The sequence below is a fragment of the Apodemus sylvaticus genome, chromosome 7 (assembly GCF_947179515.1).
Source record: "Apodemus sylvaticus chromosome 7, mApoSyl1.1, whole genome shotgun sequence".
Lineage (NCBI taxonomy): Eukaryota > Metazoa > Chordata > Mammalia > Rodentia > Muridae > Apodemus > Apodemus sylvaticus.
The window spans coordinates 83,041,286-83,059,510 of NC_067478.1; the positions used below are offsets into that span (position 1 = coordinate 83,041,286).

The 18,225-nt window shown below is 44.4% G+C and overlaps 1 protein-coding gene across 2 annotated transcripts in view; it reads right to left on the minus strand.

The window, feature by feature from the left end:
* Positions 1–18,225, minus strand: part of Sik3 (SIK family kinase 3) — a 213,849-nt gene that overhangs the window by 41,793 nt on the left and 153,831 nt on the right. For both annotated transcript variants that reach the window (XM_052188424.1, XM_052188422.1), the window contains exons 5-6: positions 16,061–16,185; positions 15,496–15,619 (exon numbers count right to left, since the gene is read on the minus strand). In XM_052188424.1, coding sequence (XP_052044384.1) covers positions 15,496–15,619; positions 16,061–16,185 — 249 coding nt within the window. The remainder of the gene's footprint in view (positions 1–15,495; positions 15,620–16,060; positions 16,186–18,225) is intronic.

An 18,225-nucleotide genomic window follows, 5' to 3' on the forward strand; every position in this document is an offset into this window, starting at 1 on the left:
AGGCTGCCCATGCTGCAGCTCATGTGTGCGAGGGCACACTACTGCTCTTATCACTACACGGGGCACAGTTGTAGCTCAGTTTCGCCCCCGCGTCTAAAGTATCTGCTATTAATGAAGACGTTTTTAAAATGTGTATTTAAGTTCGGTGCATGTGGGGGTGGGGCGTGGGTGGTCTTGGAAAGTAAACTTAAGTCACCAGGCCTTGTGGTGAGTGCCTTTACCTGCAGGGCCACCTCGTGGCCTCCACTTAATGCTTTCTTTGATATCCAGGACTCTTCAAGAATACTCGGTTGTTTTTTTTTTTTGTTGTTTTGTTTTGTTTTTTTCAAGACAGGGTTTCTCTGTGTAGCCCTGGCTGTCCTGGAACTCACTCTGTAGACCAGGCTGGCCTGGAACTCAGAAATCCGCCTGCCTCTGCCTCCCAAGTGCTTGGATTACAGGCGTGCGCCACCACCGCCTGGCCAAATACTCTGAATAACTTACCAGGTATGTATTTACCAAGAGCTATATGTAACTGAATAACTTACCAGGTATGTGTTTACCGAGAACTAAATGTCACTGAATGACTTAGCAGGTATGTGTTTACTGAGCATTAACTGTAACTGAGAATGGTTAGGACTCACTGGGGCCAGACGGCTAGGGTTCAAAGGTTAGCTCTAGCATTCTCTAAGTGAGCATCTCTCATCCTTGCTTTGCCTTCATTTTCACACCAAACAACCCACCATCCAGCCTACCTCCCCGGGCAGATAGAGCCTGCTGAGCATTAAGTGAAATTAGCTGGGGAGATGGCTCAGCGGTTAAGAGCACTGACTGCTCTTCCAGAGGTCCTGAGTTCAAATCCCAGCAACCACATGGTGGCTCACAACCGTCCGTAATGAGACCTGATACCCTCCCTCTTCTGGTGTGTCTGAAGACAGCTACAGTGTACTACATATAATAATAAATAAATAAATCTAAAAAAACCTCACAAAAACAAATAAATAGTTAAATCAATTGTGCCTAGTACACAGGAGCCCCAAATTAGTTATTACCCAACCTTCTTCTACCTGGAATTTTCTTTATTTTTCTATATAGGGTTTCCATAATTCAGAAAACAGTTTGCTTATCTACGTTTCTAGAAAACCAGGGATGAAGGCCATTGATAGTGTTCCAGTTATAACTGTACCTTTCAAGCAAACTGTTTGATAAACTCATGGGACTAGGGAGAGGCCTGGTTCACTCTGAGAGCAGGTCTAGCTTTGTTTTATAAATGGGTCTCCTAGATCACAGGCTGGCCTTGAAACTGACATATAGCTGAGGGAGACTTGTGATTCTCTTGCCTCTGCCTTCCAAGTGCTGGGATTACAGGTGCAGCACCACACCCAGCTCTCTGGCTCGCTGTGTTCCCAGGTGGATAAACACCAAGGCACTGCAGGTTTTTCTCCCTGGATGGAGAGCAGACCTCAGACATGTGCCTCCGCACTTACAGGCCAGACTGTGACGCCCATTCCCACTCCCGCTCCTCTCCACAAAGTGCTTTCGCCCAGGGAGACACTGTGTGGTTCTTGATGAGTACTTGGAGGGGGCAGAGTTACCTTCCTCTAAGTGGAAGCTTTCTGGCAGTAGCTGGAGGCCATATTCACCAGCAGAAGCATTATGTAAGTGGGATCGTGCATTCCCAGTGATAAAATGCTTATGCAATATTACAGCTAATTAAGTCCCAATGAAGTCTAATCAATAAGGACTCAAAAATATTGCCCACAAGAGATCTCAATGCACTCAGCATCAGTGCAGTTTCTTCATGGTAAATTAATTTTCCTTCCTTCAAGTAAATGATTGGACTACATTTGCTCATAGGTGGTATTTAACAGGAGGATAAGGCAAAGCACATATCCATGGGTTTAAAAAATGTATTATTGGGAAGTGAATCAAGTAACCAAATGCATATACTGTTGGCTTCCATCAGTGGGTGGAGTTAGATGTGACCTCTTCTGACACTGGCTACACCCCATCTCATCTTACATGAGCTCAAGAAACTGAGTTCCATTCTCATCATGTGGCTGAACTGGAACACTATCTAGATGACAGCTCTGAGCTCTGGACTAGAGAGATGGCTGCAGAGGTCATGAGTTCAAATCCCAGCATAACCATCTATAATGAGATCTGGTGCCCTCTTCTGGCTTGCAGGAATATATGCAGGCAGAACACTGCATACATAATAAAAATAAATAAATAAACCTTAAAAATAAAACAACAACAAAAAAATAAACAAATTGAAACTGGCCTGTACCAAACATGATTTACCAGAGACTCAGAGAGCCAAATTACAGTAAATCAAATAGTTTGTTTTGTTTTGTTTTCTCCCTGTGAGATGGTCTCACTATGTAGCCCAGCCTGGCCTCCAACCTCCTATGTAACCAATGTTGGCGTCCAACTCACTTGTGTTCCTCCTGCTTCAGCCTCCTGAGTGCTGGGATGACCGGCCTGAGCCAGCTGGCTCAAAATACCTTTTCAAACTAACCAGAAGTCACTTGATCTAGTCATCTACAAGATAATAACAAAAGATTATAAAGCCAATTGGTTTCCTGAGTGCATACGACCATCGGTGGTGAGCTAGCTATCACTCTAATAGTATAACACTGAGCCCACAGGAGATTCTACAGTTAAGTAATAAGTTCTTTCTCAACTTTCCTTTGTTTGGCAGTGTGGGAGGTTGGGACATTGAAACAGTTTCTATTATGAAGCCGTCCTGGAACTCGCAATGTAGAGTAGGCTGGTGCTGACCTCACAGGATCTGTTTGCCTCTGTCCCCTGAGTGGTGAGATTAGAGGTGTCTACCACCATATGCTTAGCACTGTGATTCCTTCCATATTTCACTCAGAATAGTCACTTAAGAGACACGTATTTCCTGCCAGGTGCTACTAGGTTCCAGAAGATGCAGCTGTGTAAAATGCATCTGGCTGTCCCGGGCCATAATAAACTAGGTGGTTAAAACCTACTCCAGCCCATGACAAATGCCACTTAACAGTATATGACCTTAGTTGATTTCAGGACACCCATGGGAGAACACTCTAACAAGGTCTGACCCACTTCGGGAAGACTTCATCCTATAGTTACTACAGAGGCAGTGTCCATCTTCAGGGACTGGTCTCCCACACAGCTGGAGACACTGTGGAGTCCAACTCGGCCAGAAAAAAGATAGAGGAAAGGATCTTCTCATGTCTCACGGGCTAATGTGGAAAACTCTCTCAGCCCCAACTGAGTTTCTACACCTTTTCACAGAAATCCGTAAGCTCAGCCCAAGCTGGTGACAGCAGAGACAGGCCTTGTTCTTCAACCACACTGCCCTCTATGGGACAGAGACAGAAACAGAAAGAGGGACAGCAGACCTGACAGCTCTGACCTCCACAGGAAGAGCTAATTCCAGGTCTAGTGAGTCACAACTATGCCCACAGAGAGAAAGAGGACCCAGGCCTAGACTCCCGGTGTCCTTCCCTTAAACCTAAACTCCATGATACTTGAAGGATATCTTTGCTTAGAAGATGAGAATATCCTATGATTTCCCTTTCCTCTGTGCCTCACCATAGGGACAGGACCAGCCTCTGATGGGTCTTAGGATTCAGGTCTACGGCACAGGACAAAGCCCAGCACATGCTATCGAGGAGGAGAATGGTCATGTAGTAAGATGGTGGCTGCCAACTCCTCTCCTCCACTGGCTTTCATCTTCTCTGCTTCATCTTACAGAGCATTCTTCTATTCCACTTGGGGACTCTCCTCTCCAGGATTATACAGTAACAATATTTAGGACAACCATGCTGCCAGTCTCAGAGTCTTTCAGCTTTCATGATAACTCACTAAGCGTGGTTTCAGCAGCTGAGTTATTTGCCAGGAGCTATTCTCAGCAGCCGGCTTTGGAGAGGCCTGATTGAGCAAGAGCCTTGCATGGTCTGAGAGGCTGGGGTGGGAGACAGAGGATATCCAAACCCCTCACAGGAAACACTGTGGACACTGGGAAAGCAGAGGAAGTGGTTTATTGACCTGCCCTTTTTTTTTTTAAATAAGGAGGTTGAGCAGAACAATACAGCATCTGAGGAGTGGCTGAACTGGGATGATCTGTGTGGCTTTGACAAAGCAACTGCCTCTCTACACGTCACAGCAAGCAATAAAATAGTATACAGAAACAACTCCAGAGCATAGCTGCATAGTTTAAAGCAGAGAAATACAGGAAAATACTCCATAAACTCTAAAGCCTTAGAGAAATGCAGTTATTTGTGTGTGTGTTTAAGGGTGGAGCAGGGACTGAAACAGGATCTCATGTGGCCCAGGCTAGCCTCAAAGTCACTGAGCACCTAACAATGACCTTCAGTTCCCGAGCCTCCTGCTTCCACCTCCCAAGGGCTGAGATTAGGCATGCACAAAGTAATCTCTTGATATTGTTTGAGTAAGAGTATTCCCTGTGGAAGGAATTTTGTAGGCCATATTTTTATTTTGTAGGCCATATTATGCATTAATTCCCTCCTTTAATACATCTTTATGTGTGTGGAAGCCAGACACTATCACCTGGCCTGGGAATACAACAGTGAACAAAACGTATCCAAAACCACTTATCCCTGCCAGGTGGTGACGACAACAACAACGTGGGAGGTGGGAAAACAATTTAGAGCGGGTGGGGCTGAGGCAAGGGTTAAGACAAACACAATTATTGAAGCTGCTGGTGGTGGTAGCGGTGCTGGCAGTGCTGGCAGTGGTGGCTGTGGTGGCTGTGGTGACTGTGGTGGCTGTGGTGGGGGTCAAGAGAGGCCTCAGAGGGCCCACCTGAGGGGAAAGCAGAGTGTGCTTGCTGAGTCTGAGAAAGGACAAGGATCTTCCTATGACTGAAGTCCAGGGCCTGAGGTCAGAACAAGAGAAAACAGGACTTGGGTGGGGGGAGTGCTGCAGGGGGAGTCACCATTGTGTACATTTCTGATTTTCCTTTTCCTTTTCTTTTTTGAGACATGTTCTTAATTCACTATGCTTAATTCACCAGGCTGGCCTTGAACTGATACAGATCTACTTACTGCCTTTGAGGGCTGCGGTTAAAGGTATGCGCCACCACAGCCAGCCTGATTTTAAGAGTCAATGAAAGCCCCCAGAGTACAAGGTGGAGCAGTAGACTCCAACACAGACTCAGTATGTAGGAAGTGCTGCTGTGTGCCAGACACTCTGGTAGATTATAAACAACTGTGGGAAGGATGTCTGGTGTGGAAGGTGTATAGTGAAAGAATTAATTACAATAAGAGAGAGAGTGAGAAAGAGAGAGAAAGAGAGAGAGAGAGAGAGAGAGAGAGAGAGAGAGAGAGAGATATTATTTTATTTTTTCATGTATATGAGTCCTCTATCTGCATATATACCTGCATGTCAGAAGAGGGCATCAGATCCCAGTATAGACGGTCATGAGCCATCATATGGTTGCTGGGAATTGAACTTATGACCTCTGGAAGAGCAGACAATGCTCTTAACTGCTGAGCCATCTTTCGAGCCCCCAATTACACTATATTTTGATAAATGTCATAGTAGTAAGACAAGATTCAGAAAGATGAAAAAAATAGAAAATATCTGGATTTGCCTTTTTAAAATGTGTATGTGTAGGCCAGAGAACAAGCTTGGCCATCGCCCTGAGAAACACTGGCCTAGCACTCAGGTAGGCCAGACTGGCTGGCCAGAAAGCCTAAGGGTTGCTCCTGCCTCCACTTCCCAAGTACTGGATGACAAGCATGCGCCCCTGACACGTTTAAGTGTGTGCTGAGGCCTGAACTCGGGACCTCTGTACTTGCTCTTTCCTTGGACCTTACCTAACTTCTTGTTAGGTCTACGCTACAAGAGTGAGTGGCACGGAGGAACGAAGGAAGTATCTGGAGCAGAGAGAACCGCTCTGGAGAAGATGACATTCAAGGAAGCAGAAGTAACTGAGGACATCAGGCTGCAGCTCGAGTGAGGGTCTAATAAAAGCAGGCCGGCTCCCAAGGGAGCACTGCCACTGCTCTACCAGCAAGGTTAGGCCGTCACTCAGGAAGCTGCGGTCAGTGTCTAAGGAACAGAATAAAATACATGGGGTGTGATGCCCACAGTAAAAGTAGCTTTACCCTTTAATAATTGCTGGAGGTTGGCTGGGGATATTGGCTAACTGGGAGAAACCCCAGGTCTGACCACCAGTACTGGAGCAGGGAAGCTCTTGGGGCTGGTGACATGCCAGTAACTCAAGCACTCAAGAGACCAGGGTGGATGGTTCTTGAGTTTACAATCAGCCTGGGTTATAGAAACAGACTCTGTCTCAAAACAATATATTTTGATTTTTAAAAACATTATATATATATATATATATATATATATATATATATATATATATATGAGCGTGTGCATGTTCTAGGTTATAGTATAAAGTATATTTTTATCATCGTTTTAATAAAAACTCTTGAAGTTCAGTGCTTTAGACATATTAGGAGTAAACATTAGGACAATGGTAAACTACAAACAGTTTTAAACTACAAAATGATATGATCAGATTTGTAGGTTTGTATGTGTGTACACATATGAGGCTTGTATGCGTGGTGTATTGTTATTATTCGTGTCTGCAAAGGTTTCTCACATAGAAACATGGAGACAGAACTCAGCATCCACTGACTTGACAAAGTCTAACTTAGGCAAGAGTGTACAGAGCCATATTGGGGCAGTCTTGCACTTGGTCAGAGTTTGACTTTGGTCAAGGTTAACTTCTCCCAGAATGCCAGGATCCTGCTCCACCTAGGGTGGAGTGCACGTAGTAAAGGTTAAGTTCATTGTTCTTCCTGGTATAGGAATTCCTGAATTAAACAGGTGACCCACCCAGCTGCCGGAGCAGTCAAGACGAAGACCTCCAAGAGAAGCTAGACAACTTCCACCGGAACTCAGCCTGGAGTCTGGGGGGAAGGGTTTGCCCGAACTGTTAAAAGGTCCGGCGCCATTAAAGTTTACGGCTTCGATCAGTGAACATTGACCTAGCCGTACGTTCTTTTCGCCGCTCTTCCCTATGACCCCAAAATTCTCTCAACAGGTAACCCAGTTTACATGTAGCTGCTGGCGGCTACATAGTGGCGCCTGAACGTGGGAAGACCTGGCACGAGAGAATTCCTGAGGTGGCCCTATCCAGCGAAGCTTCGTGGAAAAGGTGAAAATTAATGGTGTCCGCACGGTAAGCAACATAGAGGGCAAAACTAGCGCTAGTGAATTCGTGTCTATGGTTGTGAGTGCAGGAATGGATACAGTTTTTCAAGCATACTGCGTGGACCCAGCGCAGGACTGCTTGGGTTGATAAGATAGGGAAATATGGGGAAGGAATTTGGTAGGCATTTGCCCAAAGCTCGTAAGAGCTGATTTCGGCGAAAAGAAAGGGGTTTTTAAAAATAGGCATATGTCCATAGCTTCTAAGAGCTGTTTAAAGAGGAAAATGGATGCAATTGCTTAACAAGCACGCTTAACTTTCTGTGTATCTTTCCGTGTTTGTCCCGGTGCACCGACTGTCTATGTGTATGTTTATGTCCTCTCTGTGTCTTTGTGTGAATGACTGTTTCATGTTAAAAAGAAAAAATTGGTAAAGATTACATCTGCTGGTAACCTTTTGAGCTAGCCACAGTTTGTGTGGGGATTGATTCAAAGCCACGCTGCAGCAGCGTAGCTCACTCACCCAAGACAGAAACATGGCTGGGGAAAAAGCCGCTCTTAAAAGCCCAGAAACCTCGAGATTTGGGAAGACTTTGGTTTGGCTTGTGAAATTCATGTAGTCGCTTTATACTTGTTTCTAATTGGTTTTAATGATATAAGGCTTTACATTTCTTGACTAAAGAGTTATAAATTAATTGGTTATTATGTAAAAGGTATAGTGTTATTAAGAAAAGGTTAGTTTAAAACTGGTGATTCAGTGTTAGAGCTATCTTAACTAACTACACGTGGCCTAACGCCACTCATGCCTTGTTCTTGTTTATAATTAGATTTAAAGGTATATTTTGCATGTCTTGACTATAGAGTATTGGCTTAAGTCACTGCACATGATTTAAAAGGTATAATGTTATTAACAAAAGTTAGGTTAAGGCTGGTAGTTTAGGGTAGTCGCCATTTTGAACACGTGGCATGATGGTTAAGGCTGGTAGTTTAGGGTAGTCGCCATTTTGAACACGTGGCATGACGATTAAGGCTGGTAGTTTAGGGTAGTCGCCATTTTGAACACCACGTGGCATGACGCAATCCAGGAAATACAGGCCTTTGGGACGCTCCTAAATTGGCATGGTGTTTCATGTGAATCTTGGCCTGGAGATTAGACTTAATGAAGATTAAGATTTAAAATATTGTCTCTTTAATAAGTTACACTGTTATACACTTGAACATAAGAACTGGCATACAAACCTTGTGCTGTAAATATGTGTTTGCCATTAATTTTAAAGAAAATAGATTGTTTAAAATTGAGATTTGCTTCCAAAATTACAATTGTGCTCTAATATTGCAAGAAAACATTGAGTTACAATAAAAATCAGTGTGTCATTGGCTACAGTTTTCAGTTTGCAGGCTCGTAATTGTTAACATTTTGTAATTAAGATAATTTTAAGAGTGATACTGCTGTCTCCAAAATTAAAAAGGAGATCTCAGTGAAAATGTATTTGATATCAAGCAGGTTCCTTTGACCGTGGAATTACAGGTTTCTTTTGTTTAATCCTTAAATTGTCCTTGTAGGTTTGGGTCTGGTCTTAGATAAAAGGCTCAGATTAGAAGATATTTACATTTGAGGAATCTCATACAATGTCCTTGCCAAGGACTCAAGGTGGATCCTAGGGCAGATAAAAAAATTTACATTTGAGTTAATGCAAAGCTTAGAGCTGCCTCAGGGGAAGCTAGTGAGGAAGTTTTGAGAAATTGTTTCTGCCTTACAGGCCCCACCTAAGGAGTGTTTGGCTTTAAAAAAAAAAAAAAAAAAGTGTTTTGTCTCTGTTTTTATACTAGAAGTTAAGATCTTAAAATTTTCAGTGTATAATGTTCATAGAATGTTTGTTACAGGCCCTTGCTCCTATAGACTTTTAGAATTTTTAGGTAAATGGCTTTCAAAGGTTGTTAAGATATATTAATTGGCTTTATCTTATATTTACCTCATTTTAAGCTTGCCACAGAAGGTCTTAAACCTCTGTTTTCAAGGTAGGAAACGTTTGTTCCTTGCTTCAAGCAACAATCAAATTTATTATTAATGGTTGGTCTATTACATGGTAAGCATTTTTAGGCAAAATTAATAATTGTTATCCAAAAGATAATTTGTACTATCAGATCACATGTTTATTCCTTTAAGTTTCTCCCTGCTTCAACACAGATACCTGAATTGGGTGCTATAGCAGCTATTTTTAAGATGTTAAAGGTCAAGCTTTTAATAATAGTAGATATACATAGCTCATGGTTTATAATTGCTTAAAATTGGTCCATTTTTAATACTGCTAATTCTTAATATTTACAGTTTATACAAATGTGATTCAAATTTCTAAGAACAAAGGATATGTTCTCTAAATGACTGTCCTTTAGGTATTTGAAATAATTTTATATTTTGTGCACATCAAATTATAAAGATTTGTTCTTGATGTCCTCAATTTCTACCTCTACCACGTAATGGTGTTAATCCTAGAGGACTTAGTTATTACAGATAAATGATATTCATATTTCTAATTTAGAAGATTAAAAAATATGTACATGTGACTAATGATTCATTTTTAGGCTGTCTAGTTGCAACTGCTCTAACAGAAAAAGCAACTATATTTTATATAATTACATAGTTATTGCCTATGTTATGGTTTATACTTTGTGTTCCAACTTAAATTAATAAAACAATATCTTCTTGGAAGAAAGAAGAGAGGGGAAATTGTGTCCCTGTGCATATAATTTAAATTATGCTTACATGTTTTTAAGAAAATTTTAAAATTTTAAAATTTAGATGCCAAGAAACTCCTTGCTAAATGTATATGACATCTTGTAATTAGACATATTGATGTCTAGGTGAAATGAAGGAATTCACTTACTAACATATGCCATGATCCTGATTTAATATTGGGGGAGAAGGCATGTCCTCTGTTTTTTCCACAGAATGCTGCAGAAGATATGCTGACTGTGTGCTTGCTGAATGCCCAGACCATGGTAACATAAGAGCTATATTGGATATATGTTCTTGACTTACCTCAATTGTTAAATGTCCCAGGTTAGATAAATTGCCTAGCTTCAAGCTTTTAGACTTTGTGGGACAGAACATGGAGACTGTTATGCTAGCTTAGGAAAAATTAATTAAGAAGAGTTAAAATGACTCTTCTCCTTATTGTGCTCAGCTGACTCAACCATAGACTGGTCTAGAAATAATTCCAATATTGAAGATTCCAATTTTGAAGATGGCTAACAATCTTCAGCCAGCTGTGTTAATTTAACATATAGTCTCCACTTTTCCTGAGAAGTAACAGCATAATTCTTGATTCACAAGGCTACCTCTCCCACCTCAGAGGCCAAGCTTTGGATCCTTAAAGTTGTTAGTTTACAACTGAATTGGATACTTCTGGGACAAGTTAATCCTATTCCACCTTTAACTCTTGACCTTGTCTGTTAAGCAGACTGGCTGTCTCCACCCAGGCTCACCTGGATGGAGAGATTACATGTCTGTTAAAGACACTTGCAGACCCCCCTGGCTTCAAAACTTACACAAGTGGATCTCCAAAGAGGGAGCCACATAGAACTCAGATCTATGTGTGTTTGTTTTTGAACAAACATGGGTACCAGCGAGACGTGCGAGGCAAAGCACTGCATGGGGAGGTGAATTTCTGCTTCTGAGTCCCCAGGAAGTACACCTAATTGCATAGGGGTTAACGTCGAGAGGCTGTCCTTAAAATAATAAGGGAGCCTATTACCCCTCCTCTGAAAAAGACGTTATACAATATTTAAGAGGAATTACGGTCAATGCTTCCCCTCCTGGTTAAGGCCCGCCTTCTTATGAAGGATATTTATCCACTTGTTTTCTACCTCCTCGTGTTCAAATTAATAAAAAAAGGGAGGACATGTACAGAGCCATATTGGGGCAGTCTTGCACTTGGTCAGAGTTTGACTTTGGTCAAGGTTAACTTCTCCCAGAATGCCAGGATCCTGCTCCACCTAGGGTGGAGTGCACGTAGTAAAGGTTAAGTTCATTGTTCTTCCTGGTATAGGAATTCCTGAATTAAACAGGTGACCCACCCAGCTGCCGGAGCAGTCAAGACGAAGACCTCCAAGAGAAGCTAGACAACTTCCACCGGAACTCAGCCTGGAGTCTGGGGGGAAGGGTTTGCCCGAACTGTTAAAAGGTCCGGCGCCATTAAAGTTTACGGCTTCGATCAGTGAACATTGACCTAGCCGTACGTTCTTTTCGCCGCTCTTCCCTATGACCCCAAAATTCTCTCAACAGGTAACCCAGTTTACATGTAGCTGCTGGCGGCTACACAAGAGAAGATGAACATGGGTTTTATAACGTGGTTACTGGACTAGCGGACTGACTGCAGAGTCTTCACTAACCAGTTGGCTCTGGTGGTGCTCAGAGAAGAAACGATCAAGATTTGTTTCTGCCAAGCCTCAGAAGGGGACACGGGGAACACCAAATAGAGCAAATTTGTGGTTAGGGAATGAAGTTCATTTTGGAAAATGTTTCAATGAATGTGATTTCAAGATGTTAAAGGAGAGCAGGGTGGTGGTGGCACATGTCTTTAATCCCAGCACTTGGGAGGCAGAGGCAAGCAGGTTTCTGAGTTCGAGGACAACCTGGCCTACAGAGTAAAAAGATGTTAAAGGAGGACACTGAGTAATAGATTGTAGTTCAGTGGTAGAGTGCCCGCCTAACATACTCAAGGCCCTGGGTTCGAGTCTCAGTACCATAAAACAACCAAATTTTTTTCTAAAGATGCTAAATAGCAAATAGATGGATATGTGGCCCTAGACCTCAGGAGAGAATTCAGAGACAGTTAATTGGGAGCAGGTCTCAAAAGGGATCGGTGAAGCCATGGCAGTAAATGAGATGGCCCAGAGAGTTCATGGGGACAAGAGGAGATAGATGTAAAGGATTAAGAGAGAATGAGAAATCTGGCAGAGGTGACTAAGAGTACATTCGGGAGACAGGAGGAATGGATCTCAGAAGCAATAAGAAACAATGGGGCTTAGAAGACAATGAAAACCCTAACAAATAAATTAGCGATTCCAGATCCTTGGGAGACCGAGGCAGGACTGCATAAGCCCAAGGGTTCAAAGGCAGCTTGGAAAACACAGGGAGACTTTGTTGGCAAGAAAACTAATGAAGACCTGATGAGACACCTCGCCCAGGATGTACAGAGATGCTCAGAATCACAGACTTCAGAGCTACAGATTAAAAGAGCACCACACACCTGCGAAAGGGGGCCATGCCCCACAGGCTAACCAGGCAAAGGCTGGCGAGGCAGGCAACAGTGAGAACTCTCATTTACAACAACACAACCCAGCTCCAGGGACGGCCTTTGGCAGTCTACTACATATCTAAACAAACTCTTACCATATGGCCTCACAGGCAGCTCTGTGGTGTTTACTCAAGTGAGCTGAAAATGTGTGTCCATACAAAAATCTGCACAAGGGTATCACAGCAACCTTAGTTACAAATTGTCAAAACTAGAAAGCAACCATGACACTCATCAGTGGGCAAAAGGATAAACTGTAGTACAACCAGGCGAAGGAGTACTCAGCCCTAACAGAAAATGAGCTTCAGGACACAGCAGACATCATACGCCTGTTCCTAAGTGGAAGGCCAATGCAAAATGCCACTTCCAACTAAAGCACATTCTAGAAAGTAAAAATGTATGGAGGCAATGATCACCAGCGGGGAGAGAAAGGGAAGGGGGGAATGGGGAGGCACACAGGGTCATCCCATCATAAAAACCTTTATACACTTGTCAGAGCCCAGTGAACTCACAGCCCCACAGTGAACCCTCTTGTAAATGACAGGTTCTGAGTGACTGTGTGTGTGTGTGTGTGTGTGCTGGTAGTAGGGAAGCCGTGGGAAGTGAGGCAGGGGGCATATGAATATCTTCTGTCCCTTAAATTCTGCTGTGAACTTAAAACCGTCCTAATTTTTTTTTTCCCCTAGTAGGGAATGGTAAAATGCAGTCACCATGACAACAGGAAACACAGCTGCTGGCAGGACATCTGATGACCGGGACTGGAGCCACCCAGTGCACACTCCTCTGTCTCTATCACTGTGCAGTCAAGCTGGGAAGAATGAAGGCTTCCCCTTTCCTCTGCCCTGCACTCTGGTCCTGTAGTGTGCATGTATCTGCTTCCTGCAGCTGCGGCACCAGAGCCTCACTAGTCAGCGCCATTCCTGTAAATCCAGCATTCAGTTCTCTGTTCTCCCCCTCAGCTTCCTGGGGCAGCCTCACTTGTCTTCAAGCGACCTTGGCTTTCCTCCCTAACCGTTCTTCTGACCCTCTTCACCTTCCTCATCTCTGACCATCCTGAGATGTGTAGAGAGCGAGCCCGCCCGGTAGTATATTCTGATGACACTCAGAGGCATCCTATGCTAGAACTCACTCCTCTCAACTGCTGACCAGAACCTTCATTTAGGTGGCCAAGAGGCACCCAAACTTGACATTTCTAAAAACATCTCTCCAAAATGTTGATGATTTACCCGCAGTTATCCTCAACTCAGTAGCAAATCCATTCTTTCTGTCACTCAGGAAAAAGCTTCTTTCTTTACATTAAATCCAATTATCAAATGTCATTGGAGACAAACTGCCTTGGTTCAAATTCTATTCAGCCATTAATAAGCTGTTCTACATGGGGACACGGCTTATCCTCTCCTGGTTGTGGTATCACCTGCAAAGCGGGGTAATAACCTCATGTATCTCACAATACTGAAGGGAGTTAATGTCTGTAAAATGCTTCCGACACACCAACCATGCAGGGTGCAACAGTGTTCCGTTCCTGAGTCGCTCTATTTCTCAGTGTGGGAACAGCCACCCACACATGCACCCGCTCTCTAAGTCTCCTACCGACCAGGCTCCTTCACTACAAGTGCCTTCGCTGAGCTGCACTGTACTATGCATGCAGCACTGCACGGTGCTGCACTGCCCAGCATTCCACTACACGACACCACACTACACTGCGCTGTGCCTTAGGACACAGCACTGCACTCTGTTGTGTGTAGTACATGGCACTACGCCACATCACACAGCACTGCACCACACCACACAGGACTGCACCACACCACACAGGACTACACCACACCACACAGGACTGCACCACACCACACAGGACTGCACCACACCACACAGGACTGCACCACACCACACAGGACTGCACCACACCATACAGGGCTGCACCACACCACACAGAATTATACCACACTCTCCTTTCAACATGCAGTGTAGCAACTTCAGGGATTGTCTTTAAAAGTTGCTGAAAGAAATCTTTTCCATTTAAAAAAAAATTCACAATAAAAATTTAGAAAAAAAACCACCCAGGTCTACCCATATTGTCTGCTGTTAAGAGTCTCTAATTCATCCCCTTCCGGCTGGGGTCCTCCAGCATCCTTCCTTTCAGTTGTCCCTGAAATGTTTTCCAACTGTTCCTCTTTGAAAGATCTCCCTCCCACCATCCTAAAGGTTTCTTCTTCCCCTTTCCTTAGCATTATCATTACCTGATAACGTCATCAGTTCTGAGGTGACTCAGCTAAAGGGAGCCCACACTCCACATACTAATTCTAAAGGAGGCACGCTTTCCTTAAAAGGAAAGCCGCTAGATAAAAGGTACCACTGTCTATGGCGGCTCAGACATGACCTCTTATATGCACAGAAATGGTGACAAGGAAATCCCAAACCAACCAACTACACACACCCCAAAATGAAGCCCAACCCAGAGGTTCTGAGTTGTCTGTTAACTACAGCATCTGGGTTTCTGTTATCTGTTTTCAGTGTTAACATTTCTAAAAAGCTATTATCCTATTGTCCACCTACTTAAAAAATTCCTAACCAGTTTGAATCTGAAGGTAGACTAGAGAACTAGGAAATGACACCATATGAAGACAAAGATGAAAAGCCTGCTTTGTTCTGGGCATCAGTGCCAACAGCGGAGCTCCTGCACTCCAGTGGACACTGTGGAGAGGACAGGTGACATGTGCTGATCAGCGACAAGATGGCACCAGTGACTCACACAGCAGTTAATCTAATCTATATAGCCAGAGGCCATGCAAAGCCCTCAGCCATCTTAGCCGGAGGAAACAATAGCTCAGGCATACGGACACTGAGCAGAGCCCAGATCCCGGAGCCACAGTGGGTGGCTTATTTTGCTTCTAAGGAGCCTTGCCTCTTGGAGGAGCTGGGGCAAGCTGCAGTTTAGAAAGTAGCCACATGGCCACTGACCCAGCGTCACTGCACTTATGAAATCACTTCACAAGCCTGCCTCTCCACAGACCCAGTCACGGCTTTACACTGGCATGCCCCTTACCGGTGGACATGAAGAATGGGATGCGGAACTTGCCACTCAGCACTCGGGCCCGCAGATTCTGCAGTGTGCTCCCATCAAATGGCAGGGCGCCACACACAAGCACATAGAGGACAACGCCGAGACTCTGCAGCCCAAAAGAGAGTGCGGACAGTTAATTGCATCAGAGGGAACGAAAGAGGCCATTAGTGTATGTGAAGATGATGGGACCAACTTGTCCTCTCTTTATGATATAATATGGGTCATTGTCAAGGTCAATTGTCTTCAGAGTAGTTAACATTCTTCTTTGCTTCCAGACATGAATTTAGGGTGAGATCCCAAACATTTCTCAGACCCAGCCTCTTAAGAAAGAGTAATCTCTGTTGTGGACACAGGCAGGGCCTGTCATCAGCTCGGGCCCTCACAGGGCTGCAGGTGCAAAGGGAGTAGTTGAAATGCAAGGCTCATGTGAGCTGGTGCTGGAGGAGACGGGGGCAGTAAAGAGTGCGTGAACGGGCTCTGCACCCGCGCACAGCAGAACAGCTGTCTTCTGCAGAGGGCCAGGCAGGAGAGAAGGGGACATACTCACCCAAATGTCCACTTTGGGCCCGTCATATTCCTTGCCTTCGAAGAGCTCTGGTGCGGCATAGGGAGGGGAGCCACACCACGTCTTCAGCAGCTGCCCCGGAGTGAAGAGATTGCTGAAGCCGAAATCTAGAAAGGAGGGAACAAGATTCATGTCAGCATCCCAGCGGGCCCTGGAACACGGGGCTGTCACCGAGCTGGAAGAGCAAATCTAGGAAGTAGGTAGCGAGCCATCTGAGCTTGCTAGGGCGAAGGGAGTGGAGACGCACGTTGGCCAACTTTAATTGATGGACTCTACCCCGACAGCCCCTGCCTCCCTGGCTGGCCCTGAACTCGTGGCTTCCTCCCTACCTTCTTCATTGTACTGGGACTGCATTCCCTGCAGCAATCTGAAGGCAACATATCTGCCTCCCGGAGCCTCTTTCCCACCTCCAACTCTTTTTGTCTTCCAGCTGGCACCTATGTCTCCTTCTGCCCTCCGCATTTCTCTCTCTAACTGGCCAGAGAAGATTTCCCTTGAGGACCTGCTGGTTAAGACTGCCTTTCCGTGCTCTGTTACTAAAGATACTGGCTTCAGGGGCTGCAGAGATGGCTCAGCCATTAAGAGCACCGACTCCTCTTCCAGACGTCCTGAGTTCAATTCCCGGCAACCACATGGTGGCTCAGAACCATCTGTAATGAGATCTGATGTCCTTTTCGGGTGTGCGCAAAGACGGCTACAGTGTACTTATCATATATAAAGAAATAAAATCTTAAAAAAAAATACACTGGCTTTGTTCCCACATTGTTTTCAGATGTCAACGTAAAAAAATCCTGTGAGGGGGTTGGGGTGGGGGTAGGGTTTGCAGGATATTTGATTATTCTGTGAACTCTGCGATTGCGTTATTTGCAGAAAAATCCTATTTCTAGTTGTGGTGTGCCTCAGTCTTAGCACACACCTTTAATCTCCCGGGATGGAATACGGACACACCCTTAGTACACACCTTTAATCTCAAACACTGAAGGTAAAGTTTAGTTTGCAGAAGGAAGCACCCATGTTGAAAGTAATGTCTAAGTGAACGGCAAAGTGACAAAGTGATGAGTCAGGATAAGATTTGACAAAATAGGATATGCCTAAGTCTCAGGAGAATAGGACAATTCAGCACGCGTGGGGGGCGGGGGAGGAGCCAGACTGAATCAGCTTGGAGAGGGGTTTGAGACCGAACAGCTGAGTTGAATCAGCCAGCCAGAGCTCAGAAAGAATTAGAAAGGGTGAGCTTATTCAGTACTAAGTCTCAGAGGCTGAAACCATTCTTGGCCTATACTAGATTGTACTGAGACTAGAAGCTTCCAGGACTAGGTTAGCAGACAGAGGTAATAAGCCTCTGAAACAACATTTACATCAGGGGAATAAAAAGATACTTTTACATGAGGGTGTATGTACAAGACTGTATGGGTGCCCGTAACGGCCTGCAGAGGAAACTGGATTTCTTGGAGTTCCAGCCTTTTTGAGAGCGGTCTCACATAGGTGCAGGCATCTGCACTCTGGTCCTCACAATGAAGCAGCAAGAGCTCGGAATTGCTAAGCCGTCTCTCCAGCCCCTATTCTTGCCTAGCGTCTTACCTTGTTCACCTTCTAAGCTAGCCACTCAGAGCTCAGTAGCTACCACACAAAATCAGATCCTGTTATCTCCTTGATCAAAAAAAAAATAAATAAATAAAAATAAAAATAAAAAGAGGCGGCTTCCCTCTCTATTTTAGCACTGTCATTAAGCTCCACCCCTGCCAGCCCCACCCTGCCCAGCTCCCCTGAGCACCCCTGGCTAATCTTCAGTACTAGAGGGCTCCCGTCCTGTGCTTATATGCCTTTTTTTTAAAAATATACTTCCTGTCTGTGCCAGGCCCATTTCTGTCTCTTCCACCTTTAAAATGTCATCCGTTTTCAAGGCACAGTCAAATATTACTTCCTGTATGAAGCTTTAACTGATTTTCAGCAGAAAATATATCAGTGGCTTCCTCCGGTTGTCAGAGCCTTTTGTTTATTCTCCAGCATCTCAGTCACCACTCTGCCTTTTATTGTTCTTAGCTGTATGATGTGTTCAAGCTCTCTACTGACTACTGAGTGCAGGGGAGAGAGGTTTATTTGTTCTTGTCTCTTCACAGAGTCTTTGATATATGATAGAAAGGTTC